The sequence below is a fragment of the Balaenoptera borealis genome, assembly GCF_965194805.1.
Source record: "Balaenoptera borealis genome assembly, chromosome: 7".
Taxonomy (NCBI): domain Eukaryota; kingdom Metazoa; phylum Chordata; class Mammalia; order Artiodactyla; family Balaenopteridae; genus Balaenoptera; species Balaenoptera borealis.
The window spans coordinates 80847193-80859027 of NC_138864.1; the positions used below are offsets into that span (position 1 = coordinate 80847193).

Here is an 11835-nt window from a genome sequence, read left to right on the forward strand (position 1 = left end):
GCACATCTAACACAAACGCTGGTGGCTCGACTTTGACAGGAAGGAAAGAGCAAGCCAAGTGCTCCCTCAGCCTCTGGCTACCAGCTGGAAAGCACAGGGCACCACAGAATCCTAGGACAACTCTGCACCAGGGCAAAAGTCTCTGGGATCTGATCCCAATTGCTCCTCTCACCTGTAAAATATTCTCCAGGATTTTGGGGCTAGCAGTGCTCAGCACCTGGTGGCTTTGGGAGTTCCAGGGAGTGGAGACGTTTGTGCAAACATTACCGTCCAGATCCTTCTGCACACCCCACCCCGAGGGGAGGTTAATGAGCATCTTCTTATGGAATGGGGGAGAAGTCAAAGGCAGGACTTGAGAAGGGACTTTGTGTTTCCTTGCTTCCTCCACCTCTGGAAGCCCACAGATAGGAAGACTGAGGCAGGGGGAAGAGAGAGAGGAGTAGAGAAAAAGAAAAAGGAGGAGGAGGAGGAGAGAAAAGTAAGAGATAGAAGACCAAAAAAAAAAAAAAAAAGAAAACAACTTAGTGACAGAGGGACTTTTCTTTAGAATTTCAGAAGTTGGGGCTTTGTCTTGGAACACATAGAAGGAGGTGGTGCAAGGCAGACTTTTGCGGCTGTCAGCTTAGCGCTAGAAGCTCTGAGGAGGGGACAGAGAAAGGAGAGTTGTAGGGTTGCAGAGCCAAGAAGGGGCCTGCCTCCCAGCCTCAGCAAAGTGGGGAGAGACCCAGCCCACCTACCTGGCCCAGACACACTTGCTCAAAGCTGGCAAGGGGTCAGTTTTCCTAACGGGTTCCACCTTCCCTGGAAGAAGACCTGAGAGGGAGCCTGTGGCTGTTCCCAAATATATTCAGCACTGCTCACGCCCCCCAGCCCTGCCATGGGGGTCCCCTTTCTGTTCGCAACGATTGATGAGAACCCCAGTCACTTGTGCTTTCATGGCATTTTCGATGACTTCTCTCTCTTCTCTCCCAACGCCACCCACTTTTGGATCAGGGGACCAAAGCCCCGGGGCAGGGCGTGAGGGAGAACCCTGCGAGTCAACCCTCTGTGAACCCCAATACTGCGTGCTGGTCGTTCTCGACCCCTGCCCCAAATCTCTGGGTGAGAATAACACCTTCTCCCAGCTAGGAGCCTCTGCCGCTGCCGCTGCCGCTGCCACTGCGGGGGCCGCATTTGCCGGCGCTTCTGAACTCCCAAAACCTGTTTCGGGGGAATTCGTTGACTCTGAACAAATACCTTAAAATACAAGCAAGAGAAGAAAAAAGGCCACCCTTAGAACCTCTCCCCACCCTACATACCTGAAGTGCAGGCGAAACCCGAGCAAATGGGAAAGCGATTTCTTCCATGAATAGCCTTCTGGAGGTCAAGCTGGGCTGTGGAAAGCTTAAGGCCACCTAGATGGGGAGGGGGGGGATTAAAAAAAATAAAAAGCGAACATTTGGAGTCAGCAGCCAAGGCCGTCTTTAAAGAAAAATATTAAGACATTTATCTCTTGCCTCTTGGGGAAGAAAAATGGCAAAGTTCTCTTTTGGTTCCCAGGAGGAAGGAGACAGCTGGGGGTAGGGGCTGGGAGGGAGGAGGAGGGAGGAAAGAGACCCCAGGCTCAAGCTCTCCAGACAACTTGCGGGGGAGGGAATATGCTTTTCAGTAGCTGGTAAAAAAGACGTTGGAGCCCGGGCGAGGTTAGCTCGCCAGGGACAGGCAGTTGTAATAATGACGAGAGAAGCGAGGCTTGTGAATCAGCCTTCACACTTCTAAAATGCAGTTAAGGATTCTCTCATCGGTGTTAGAACAAGGCACCAAGTAAAGAAAACGAAAGCCCGAACAACAATAAAAAATATATATATCAAAAGCGTATTCAATTACCGAGTCCCGCAGCCTCTGCGGAACTCACCGCGTTAAGCTGTCTTTTCTTTCTGCGGAATTCCATTTGCATCCCCTCTGCCTGGGTGTCTCCCTCTCTCAGTGTGTGTGTCTCTCTGTTTTCACACTCTCCTCCCCATTCGAGCGAGGCCCACACCTGGCGCATCACTGCCGAGCCATTAGCTGCGGGTCTCCTTTCATCTTCGCTGTAGCAGACGTTTCTATTTATCCACTTGCGCTCGCCGAGTGGCGTCACCAGCGGTACTGTAATGACGATTGCAGCAGGAGGATGACAGCTTAGAAAGAAGAGGGCAATGGGGCTTCCTCCCAGAGGCGGTGCGGCACAGAGGAGCGCTCGCATCACAAGGTGACCCCCAGCTCCCCACCGCCACCACCGCTGTCACCGTCGACACCGCGTTCCGGCCGCTCCGCGCTCGCCCAGTCGCCTGGCCTCTTTCTCCCACCCGCAGCCAAGATCTGTCGGACCGCTGGGGACCCAGGGAGCCGGGGGGCTAGGAGCTCACTTGGGGCTTTCCCCCTCCCCCCCTCTGAGAGCCCGGGATGGAGAGCCGAAAGGACATGGTTATGTTTCTGGATGGGGGTCAGCTTGGCACTCTGGTTGGCAAGAGGGTCTCCAATTTGTCCGAAGCCGTGGGCAGCCCGCTGCCCGAGCCGCCCGAGAAGATGGTGCCCCGTGGTTGCCTGAGCCCGCGGGCCGGTCCTCCGGCCGCCCGGGAGCGCGGCGGGGGAGGCCTGGAAGAGGAGCCGGTCGACGGACTAACAGGCAGCGCTGCGCGGCCGGGCGCCGAGTCGCGGGCCGCCGGGGCCGCAGTGCTCGGCCCCGGACCTCCGGCTGCCTCCGCCGACAGCCTCCCAGGCCAGGGGCAACCCAGCAGCTCGGACACCGAGTCGGATTTCTATGAAGAAATCGAGGTGAGCTGCACCCCGGACTGCGCCACGGGGAACGCCGAGTACCAGCACAGCAAAGGTAGCCACCGCGCCCCTTCTCTCCCCCGGCCTCCCAACGCGCCCACCTTCCACTTCAGCTCTGGAGGAGAGGAAGACACTCCTTTCCCCCAGGGCGGGGTGGCTGGGGGGACCCACCTGAGCAACTCTCCCCCGCTATCTGCGCCCTGGCGGGGGGTCTCCTTCTGTGCTCTGGCATTGGCGGGACTGAGGGTGACAGCTGTGCTTTGGGGGAAGGAGGGAGACGCAAGCCCTGGGCTTGAGGGGGATTCAAAGTGCACCCCAACCCCCCCCCAGAGCTTTGAGGTACTGCTTCAACGGCGCGGGGAAGACACCTTCTCCCGGCGTGGGCGAGATCAAACGCGGGTCCGGGCAGTTTGTGGCTGGCGGGGTGTAAGGCGCATCCAGGCGCGGAAGCCGGGAGTCCATAAAGGACCGTAAAATCGCGGCCAACTCGGGCGCCCGGGTGCTGCGGCCCTTCGACCAGTTTGCACGTCGGTCAGAGGTCCAAATTACCTTGTCACTTCCCGGGCTCGGTGGCGCCAGGTCGGAAATGGTCCCAATGATCTAATTGCCTTTGGTCTCCGGTTGCATTTGAAAAGGCAGAGCTCTGGCCCTCCCCCCTTCCCCTTTCCTTCCTAGTCCCACTTCTCCACCCAAAGGAAAAGGAGCTGCAGGGGGCAGGAGCCCCACCCTTCCTTGGGTTACACTCATATGGGGGGCTGTCACACTGCTGTAACTGGAGAACCCCTCCCTGACCAGGGGCTAGCGGGGAGGGGGGGGTGAATGAGCAGGAAGGGAGTCTCCCTGAGAGGGGTGGAAAGCTAGTTGAAAGAGCGCACCAGCAGACACTCCTCCACAAAGCCGTGCAGGTGGGTGAGAAGAGCCTGGTATGGAAGAAAAACCACCCCCTGGCCTTGGCAGCCAACACCTTGTCGAGTACCCACATCCACCCATTACCATCTTATCCACTCAACCCAGACTAAGCATAGCATACTCTCAGAATAATCCGTGCTCCATTCATACATAGTGAGGTAATAGGATACTCATACACACACTCCTGTGCCATTCTCACAACACATGCAGCCTAGTGCACATTCCCACACCTGCACCGCAGCCTGGCACACAAAGCAAGGAAACTCGGTCCCTGCCCAACTTCCTGCAACACTCCAGCACAAAGGTGCATCTCAACTCACTTGCCTGTCAGATATGCATATCCTTGACCACACGTGTCAATGGTGGGCAGAAAGTTCAGAGCGGCTGCGTCTCCCCTGTGCGCCAAGGCAGGTAGCCAGGGCGGCTGGGGATTTTGTACCCAGCAGGCCTTACAGAGAGGCCTCCCAAACAGCAGCCCAGCCAGGCCTAATGGCTGCTATGTGCTCCTCTGAATGGTGAGCCTCTGTCCTCCATTCCTGGGTTCTCAAAGTCCCTGCCACCCCAGCAGAGGCAGAGTCTGAGGCTACTGAGAGGGGGAATGTCCCTTTCCATCACCCCCTCCATACACACCCTTGGCCTACAGCCCCACATGAGCAGTGTCTGTGTGTCTGTTTTGTGTTCTGTGTGTACGTATACTCTGGGCTCCCTGCACAGGGCCTGGCTCCGAGGCACTGGCCAGCAGTCCCAATGGCAGCGGCGAGGCTCCCAAAAGCAATGGCAGCGGTGGCTCCCAGGGCACCTTGGCCTGCAGTGCTAGTGACCAGATGCGACGGTACCGTACTGCCTTCACCCGGGAGCAGATTGCACGGCTGGAGAAGGAATTCTACAGGGAGAACTATGTATCCAGGCCTCGGAGATGTGAGCTGGCGGCTGCTCTAAACCTGCCGGAAACCACAATCAAGGTAAGAGCTCCAGGGACCAGGGAGACGGGGTGCACCCAGTCAGGAGGAAGTAAATACCAACTTCCCACTTCCTGAATCGTTAGCTAGGAATTGGGGCCTGGAGTCTCCCTGCCCACATGGCAGCTAGGCCGGGGGTGTCTAGGCCTGGTGCAGGTGCCAGGTGCCAGCAGATTTGCCCACCTGACGGTCCCTAGGCGAGCACGGCTGCCATGCACTTGACTGTCCCTTTCCTAGCCAAATAAACAGCGGGGATGAAGTGCCTGTGCAGGTGACAAGGAAGTGCCCCATGGGAGAGCAGTAGGAAAGGGACATGTTTCTGGGGAATCTCTGCCCGCCGCCTCAGACCGGTGGAGTCCTCGGTGCCCCGACTACCCTCCCATCCACACCGGGTTCCGGCGTCCTGGCGGCGTGGGCAGAGGGGAGGAGGGACAGAGACTGGAGTGGCTCCCTGAGCCTCTCCGGGAGGGATTCCAGCTCCAGGGGGTGGTGGTGCGATCTGCATCTGCCCCCGCCCAGAGGGGCTCCGCCTCCGCTCTTTCCTGTGCTGCCGGCACCGCCGCCCGCAGTGGGGCGGGACTTCTGGGCTCTGCGCACCGGGCCCGCGCGGCCGCCGAACCCGCTCCTCTCCTCCCCGCCAGGTGTGGTTCCAGAACCGGCGCATGAAGGACAAGCGGCAGCGGCTGGCCATGACTTGGCCGCACCCGGCCGACCCAGCTTTCTACACGTACATGATGAGCCACGCGGCGGCCGCGGGCGGCCTGCCCTACCCCTTCCCGTCGCACCTGCCCCTGCCCTACTACTCGCCCGTGGGCTTGGGCGCTGCGTCCGCCGCGTCCGCCGCCGCCTCGCCCTTCAGCGGGCCGCTGCGCCCGCTCGACACCTTCCGCGTGCTTTCGCAGCCCTACCCGCGGCCCGAACTGCTGTGCGCCTTCCGCCACCCGCCTCTCTACCCGGGCCCGGCGCACGGACTGGGCACCGCGGCCGGCGGTCCCTGTTCCTGCCTCGCCTGCCACGGCGGCCCGGCCAACGGGCTGGCGCCCCGCGCCGCCGCCGCTGCCTCGGACTTCACCTGTGCCTCCACCTCCCGCTCGGACTCCTTCCTCACCTTCGCGCCCTCCGTGCTCAGCAAGGCCTCCTCTGTGGCGCTGGACCAGAGGGAGGAGGTGCCCCTCACGAGATAAGGGGCCGCCCGCCGGCAGCCGGCTCCAGGACGCCCGTGGGCAACCCCCGGGGACTCAAGACAGCGCCCCTCCCCGCCCCCGGGGTACCGAGGGGAAAGAAGAGGGCCGCAGAGGACCAGCGGGATTTGGCCTCGAGCATCGGGACGCTCGGGAAGCGGCAGTGGCTGGCGCTTTTGGGGAGCAAGAGTGGGGGTGGGGAGGCCGTGGCTGAGAGACCTTCCTCTGGGGTGGCGCCTCTTTGCCGTCCTTCACCGGCCGCACTCCCCCTGACCCGGGTTGAGGCCGTGGCTCCAAAGCTAAACAAACTTAGCTGCAACAGCAACCGATATGCAGCCCCTAAGCTCCCCAGCCCCCCACTCCCAACCCCTTTCTCACCCGGAACCCCTCCCCCTGCCAAGGCCAAGCCCACGCAATGCAAAGGGAAATTGCTGTCTCTCGGAACAAAATGCTGTGTATGCAAAGCAGGTAGAGATTAATCTTTGCCAGCTTTTCCAAGGCATGGCAAGGGGCTCGTGGATGGCAAAGCACCAGCCATCTAGGAGAAAGAGGGAGAGGACTTACTACAGCGGAGTATCCTGGCCCTCCCAAGGAAGCTGGGGGCTCTCTGACCCTCCTGGAGCCTCAGCTACACAATATTTTCTGATTCTAGCATCTACCACCACCTGATCTCTTTCCTTTCTCCTAGCTTCTTGATATCTCTCTTGTAACTTCATCTCCACCCCTACTTTTTGTGTACAGAGGGCAGGGAGGCTGCAGATACCCCAGGCTCCCCTGGCATCTTCTACCAAGCCTCTTCTCCCTGAGCCCAACACACACCCTGATTAGCAAGTGATGTGTGTGAGGAGGGTTTTTGAATGTTGAATGTATAATATGATCACCATGCGGCTGGCTGGCCGTGGAGCCCAGAGCTGAGCTGTTAACAAGGCGCCCAGGGAAGAGCTTAGGGAGCAGGGACCTCATTGCTCTCCCTCAGTATCTGGTGGCAAATTAGAAGCAATTTCCAGCCCTTGCCTTCCCTTCACCAGGAGCTTTCTGGCCCTTCCCTTTGCATTTGGCATTTTACATTCTTCTGTCTCCCAAGCTGCCAATGGGGCTTGACTTTCCAATTACTAGCGGGACCCTTCTGCCCCTTCTGGGGACCTTGCCTCTCCCCTCCACCAGGGTTTGTTTGGGAACCACTCCCAAACTCTCACTTCCACAGTCATTCTTGCAGCCAATTTTTGAGAGGAGAACTTGTACCCACCCCCCACACCCAAGGCAAGTTTCACCCTGACTGGGAGGGAGTGGTTCTTCCTGTAGGGAATGAATTTGATTTGGTTTTCCTTTGTCGCCCAAAGAATTCGCTGTTACAATTTGTTGACCATGTTGCAATAAAGCTGGATATGATTCTCACTTTAGCATTTTAAATTTTTTGGCAGCAGGCAGTATGTTAACTCCTTTTAAATTACTGGTTCAGCTGTCATAGGCTTGGGTAGGCAAGGAGTCAAAAGATGGGCACACAGTCTCCCAAGCCTCTATTGGGCATTGGGAGGCTCCAAATGGACATTGCACAGAGGTGGAGAAGGAGGGTTCTGAGCTGAGCTGCCCTGGGGTGTAAGTTTGCTTAATTCTGTGCCTGCTAGGAGACTTGGCTCAACTGGCCCAGCAGAGCGCTGATCCCATCAGGGGCTCACCCTGATGGTTCCTTCTCCAGTTGCCCCAACCCTTTGAGGAAAGAGGACTCTGGACTCTGGTCTCTGTGGATCCTACCTCCACCCCAATCCAAGGTGGAGACGAAGGAGGTAGTGGGGGTGGAGCTTGGGCACTGCAGAGAGCTGGGTTTGCTGGTCAAGCTGGGTCTGCATCTTAGGGTGAGGGGAGAGGAGGGAGGAGGACTCCTGAGTTGGGATGGGAGGGTTTGAATCTTCTTCAGGCTGGAAGTCATCTCCAAGGATGAAATTCTGGTCAGGGCAAAGGGACAGACAGTGCTGAGTGGCCACCTCATTGTCATCCTCTGTCCCCATAGGAGAGCCACTGTGGCTGTCTCTGAAGAGATGGGTGTCCTCAGCAGGCTGGGCGCTCAGGATTGCATGGACTCAAGGGTCCTCTGCTGGTGTATCCATGGGCAGGCGGGGACTCTTTAATCTGCCTCCATCCCTCCTTGGGGTTTAGAGCAAACCCTCCCAAACATAGCACTCCCCGCCCTCCCAAGCAAAGCCTTGTGCTGAGGTTTCCAGTATCCTCTCTGCCACTCACCCCACCCCCCAGCCCTGCGCAGCTCCCTCTGCAGTTGGGAAGCTCCAGGTGCCAAACCCCGGCAAATTTCTCGGTTACTTTGCATCGGGCCAAGATTGCTTGCGACAGGTAAATGGGCTGCGGGTTGCCGTAATGCCAGGCGTATTTTCAGTTAATAGGGAGGGAAAATGAGGTGTCTGCAGCAATATTGGAAAGTACAAGATCGATGATCCGGCCTCGTGTCCAATCAGCAGCCTTTAATTGACTGTATTTTCTGGGTAATTGAGCCTCTCTTCCTCCAAATTGCAGTGGAAGATATAACAATACATCTTGCCAGGAGGAATTACTCATTATTTCATAATGAAATTTCCCTTTTGCCAGGGTTTGCGGTTTGGTGCTAGGCACGCACTACTCACACTCCCTCGCAGACCCCCACACCTAAAAATAGGCTTTTCCGCCTGCGCCGGCAGCAGCATCTGGCCGGATACTTCCATTTTGGTGATGGGGGTGGGGCTGGATGGGAGATGATCGTGAACAAGGCCCTGCTCCTCCACAGCCTCCATCTCTTCATCTGTAAAAGGAGAAGGCTAGACCAAGCAATAGGACTGACATTGTTGTTTTCGTATTATTGTTTTTGTTTTCCAATTTTCTGAGCATCTCTACTTAGTTTCCCCCCATCTCGGTCCCATTTTGCAGGTGGAAAAACGGAGGCTCTGGTCTCACACAACTATTAGTGACTCATGTAGCTATGAGCTCCCAGTTCCGTTGGCTTCCCCTCCCCTGCCCTAGGCCTCTTTGGGGCCCAGAGTCCATGGTCACCCCTCGCGAAGTCTGACACCTCTCATCCGACTCACACTTTCCCTGGGCTCCTCAACCTTTTCGGGACCCAGCGGGGCCTGGGAGCGCAGACTAGCGCTCAGCCGCGGTCCATCGGTCCGGGAAGGGAAGACCAGCCACCCAGCAGCCCGAGTGCGCGCTCAGCGCGAGCCGTCGCCGTCTTGTTAGCGAGTGATTGATTGCCTTATTAAAGCGTGTTCTTGTAAGTGTGACCAAACTGATTGCATTGCATATGTTTGGGATAATGCTCATTTTAAACAACAGGATAAGGAGGATGAGCTCGGCAGAGCCTCCGAAGACGAAATGATTCCGGCCAGCAGCTCCTTAACTCTGGCATTAAATTGCCCAGTTACATAGCAAATCACTTGGCTCCTCCACCCTTGTCCCCATTTTTTTTTCCTGGCCTGCAGTTTGATCGCATCCCCCAATGTTGTCTGTCCCACGAATGATTTCTCTAGTGACTATATCGGCCCTGCTTTCCCAACCGGGAAACCCGCGCCGGCACATTCCAGACATCGAGTCCCTCTGCCCCCATCCCAGGCAGAGGGAGAGGTGATTCAAAATGCACCCTCTCTCCCCAGGCCTCCCAGGGGGGATATGGCCCTAGACGGCAGTGGCAAACGGGAGTTTAGGTCCCCGCTGCAGTCGCGTGCCTCCCCACCCCCAGCCTAGGACTTTCGCAAAAGTTTAAAAGATTCTTTTGTTCTCCAGGCTTTTCCCGCTTGGATGCTTCCATTATTCCGCAATCGAGGAAACACCCTTCGCCATATGTCGGCCGAAGAGCGTGGGTGTCACGGGCGGACAGTTGTCGAGGGTGGCCAGACGAATGGCATTCTCGTAGTGGAAAGAGCTTTTCCTTCCTAGCATCCTCTCCAAGCACCGTCATCCGGAGTGAGAGGGAGTAGTGTCAGTGAATGGGGGGAGGAAAAGGAGGTTGGGCCAAAGAATTGGGATTTTCTTCTAATTACTCTACCCCCAACCAATCCTTGTGGCCAGGTTCTCTTTCTGGGCCTGTTCCCTAACAAAGAAATCCTCAGCCAGCCTCCACCCATTCCAGTCGACTTGCACGGGAGCCAAACTGCTGGCAGATTGAACTTCCTAAGGGACATCTTTCAGATACTCTGGAATTCTGATTTGTTCAAGCTGATGATGGTCATCAGGACAAGTCAGAAACGACGCCACTCTTTGGGGTGTCATTTGTAAGTGCAGTCGCACGGATTCGTTTGCAAGTCCCAGCTAAAACGTGTCTGGATAAGTGACTTGATCTAAACGGCAAATTTCTCCCATCACTCAGCTTTTCCCTGGCTCAGACCCCATTAGGGCGAAACCGAGGCCCAGCTCACCATTTGTGCCAGGTTGTGGACCCCGAGATGTTGACTCTGAAGGGGGGAAAAAAAGCGACGGCAAAACGCATGCTACCATCTACAAAGCAAACAAAAACACAAAGTCGTTTCCAAAATCGCCTTCTCAGCAAATAAGTGTGTGATATTCTGAGCAGGAGAGAGAGAAAGATTGCCACTTAAAAATAACATGAAAGCATTAAGTAATTATTTAAAACAAGGCTGTTTAGAAAAATATTTGTATTTATTGCAGCTGCTCAATTGGCCTCGTTAAAGTCGGCGAGCATTTAAATTGTGTTACAATCTCATTTAAATCCCACGCCGTTCCAGCAGGCTGAAGAGCTTGAATAGACCAATCACTTCATAATGATGATGAATGAGAAATTAATTCAGATACAAGCCAGACAATTTAGGCCTTCATCTGTTTAAATAGCCTTCCAATATTATTCGCGATCGCGGGTCACAGATTGAATCAATTGTCCAATCTTGTGAAAGTCATATCCTTGCATCTTCATCGAGATTATTTATAGCGCAGTGAGGACTGCTGAAAGGTATACGCTGTTAACAGGGACAGTTACTTAAAGGGAAGCGTTTATAAAATGGAAAACAAATGCCGGGGTTAGTAACAAATGGGATCAAAAGCAGTCATTGCAGTCTGGCTCCTAGAGGGAAGCGATCTGGCGTGGCCCCCGCAGGATGAGGGGCGCTGGGGGCTCGGCCTCTAGCCACTCCTCCTCCCAGGTGAGGCCGGGGCTTCCGGGCGCGCCAGCCGGCTCCCTGGCTGCCGTGGCGACCCGGGGCCGCCCTCGCCTAGGCCCGCTTCAGGTCTGGCGGGAAGCCGCGGCAAGGCCCCCGCGCCCCGGCCCGGGCGGCGGCCGGTGTGGCCCGGGCCCCGCATCTAGAGGCACCGCGCCCGCGGACACCGACCCCAGGCCGTGCCCTTTGCGCCGGGGCCTCGGCCACGCCCGGGATCCACCAGGGTCCGACATACTCTGGCCTAGGCCGCAATGGTTCGGAGGCCTCGCCGCGCGCACGGGGCGGGGTAGCTGGACTTCGGGACTCTGGACGCTCGGTCTCTTCTTACCCTTGGCCTCGGGCTAAGCCGACAGCCGAAGCGCCCCTATTTCCACGGGGTCGCTCGCCCCGCCGTTCCAGGGCCGGAAGCTCGCCTGGGGTCGCCTCACGTCCTGCGGGGCCTGGGCCCCTCCCCGGCCTGCTTCTCCGGGTGCCCTCGGGCCTGCGAGTGGCATCCAGCTCTGCAAAGAAGAGCCAGTTCCTTCCTTCCGCCATCGAAGTGCCGCTCCCCGCATGCTGAACTAACCCCTCCCGGGGACGCCGGTTCCCCCGAGCTGTCCGCCTCGCATCCCCAGTGCAGCCCAGGAGGCGTCACGACTTCGAGGTGACATGTGCCTCCCCGATGTGTCCGCTTCCCCTTCCTCGGCCGGGTTAGGCAGAGACCCTGAGAAGTGTGCGCGGGGAAGTGGGTTTGTTTTCCCCCCCCGAATCGGTCCGGGCGCGTTTAGTGGTAACCGTGTGCCGCGTCTACACGGGCTCTGTTTGTTCGCGGGCCCAGGAGCTATCGAGTCTTTCCAGGCG

At 57.3% G+C, this 11835-nt stretch overlaps 1 protein-coding gene across 1 annotated transcript; it reads left to right on the forward strand.

Annotated features, from left to right (window-relative positions):
* Positions 1 to 2424: 2424 nt before the first annotated feature.
* On the forward strand, positions 2425 to 11158 carry EVX1 (even-skipped homeobox 1; the record flags this gene model as incomplete). The annotated part of the gene is made up of 3 exons (XM_082398050.1): positions 2425 to 2851; positions 4420 to 4667; positions 5306 to 11158. The coding sequence occupies 3 exons, from the start codon at positions 2425 to 2427 to the stop codon at positions 5846 to 5848; spliced, it is 1218 nt and encodes a 405-aa protein (XP_082254176.1). The 3' UTR covers positions 5849 to 11158.
* Positions 11159 to 11835: the final 677 nt, after the last annotated feature.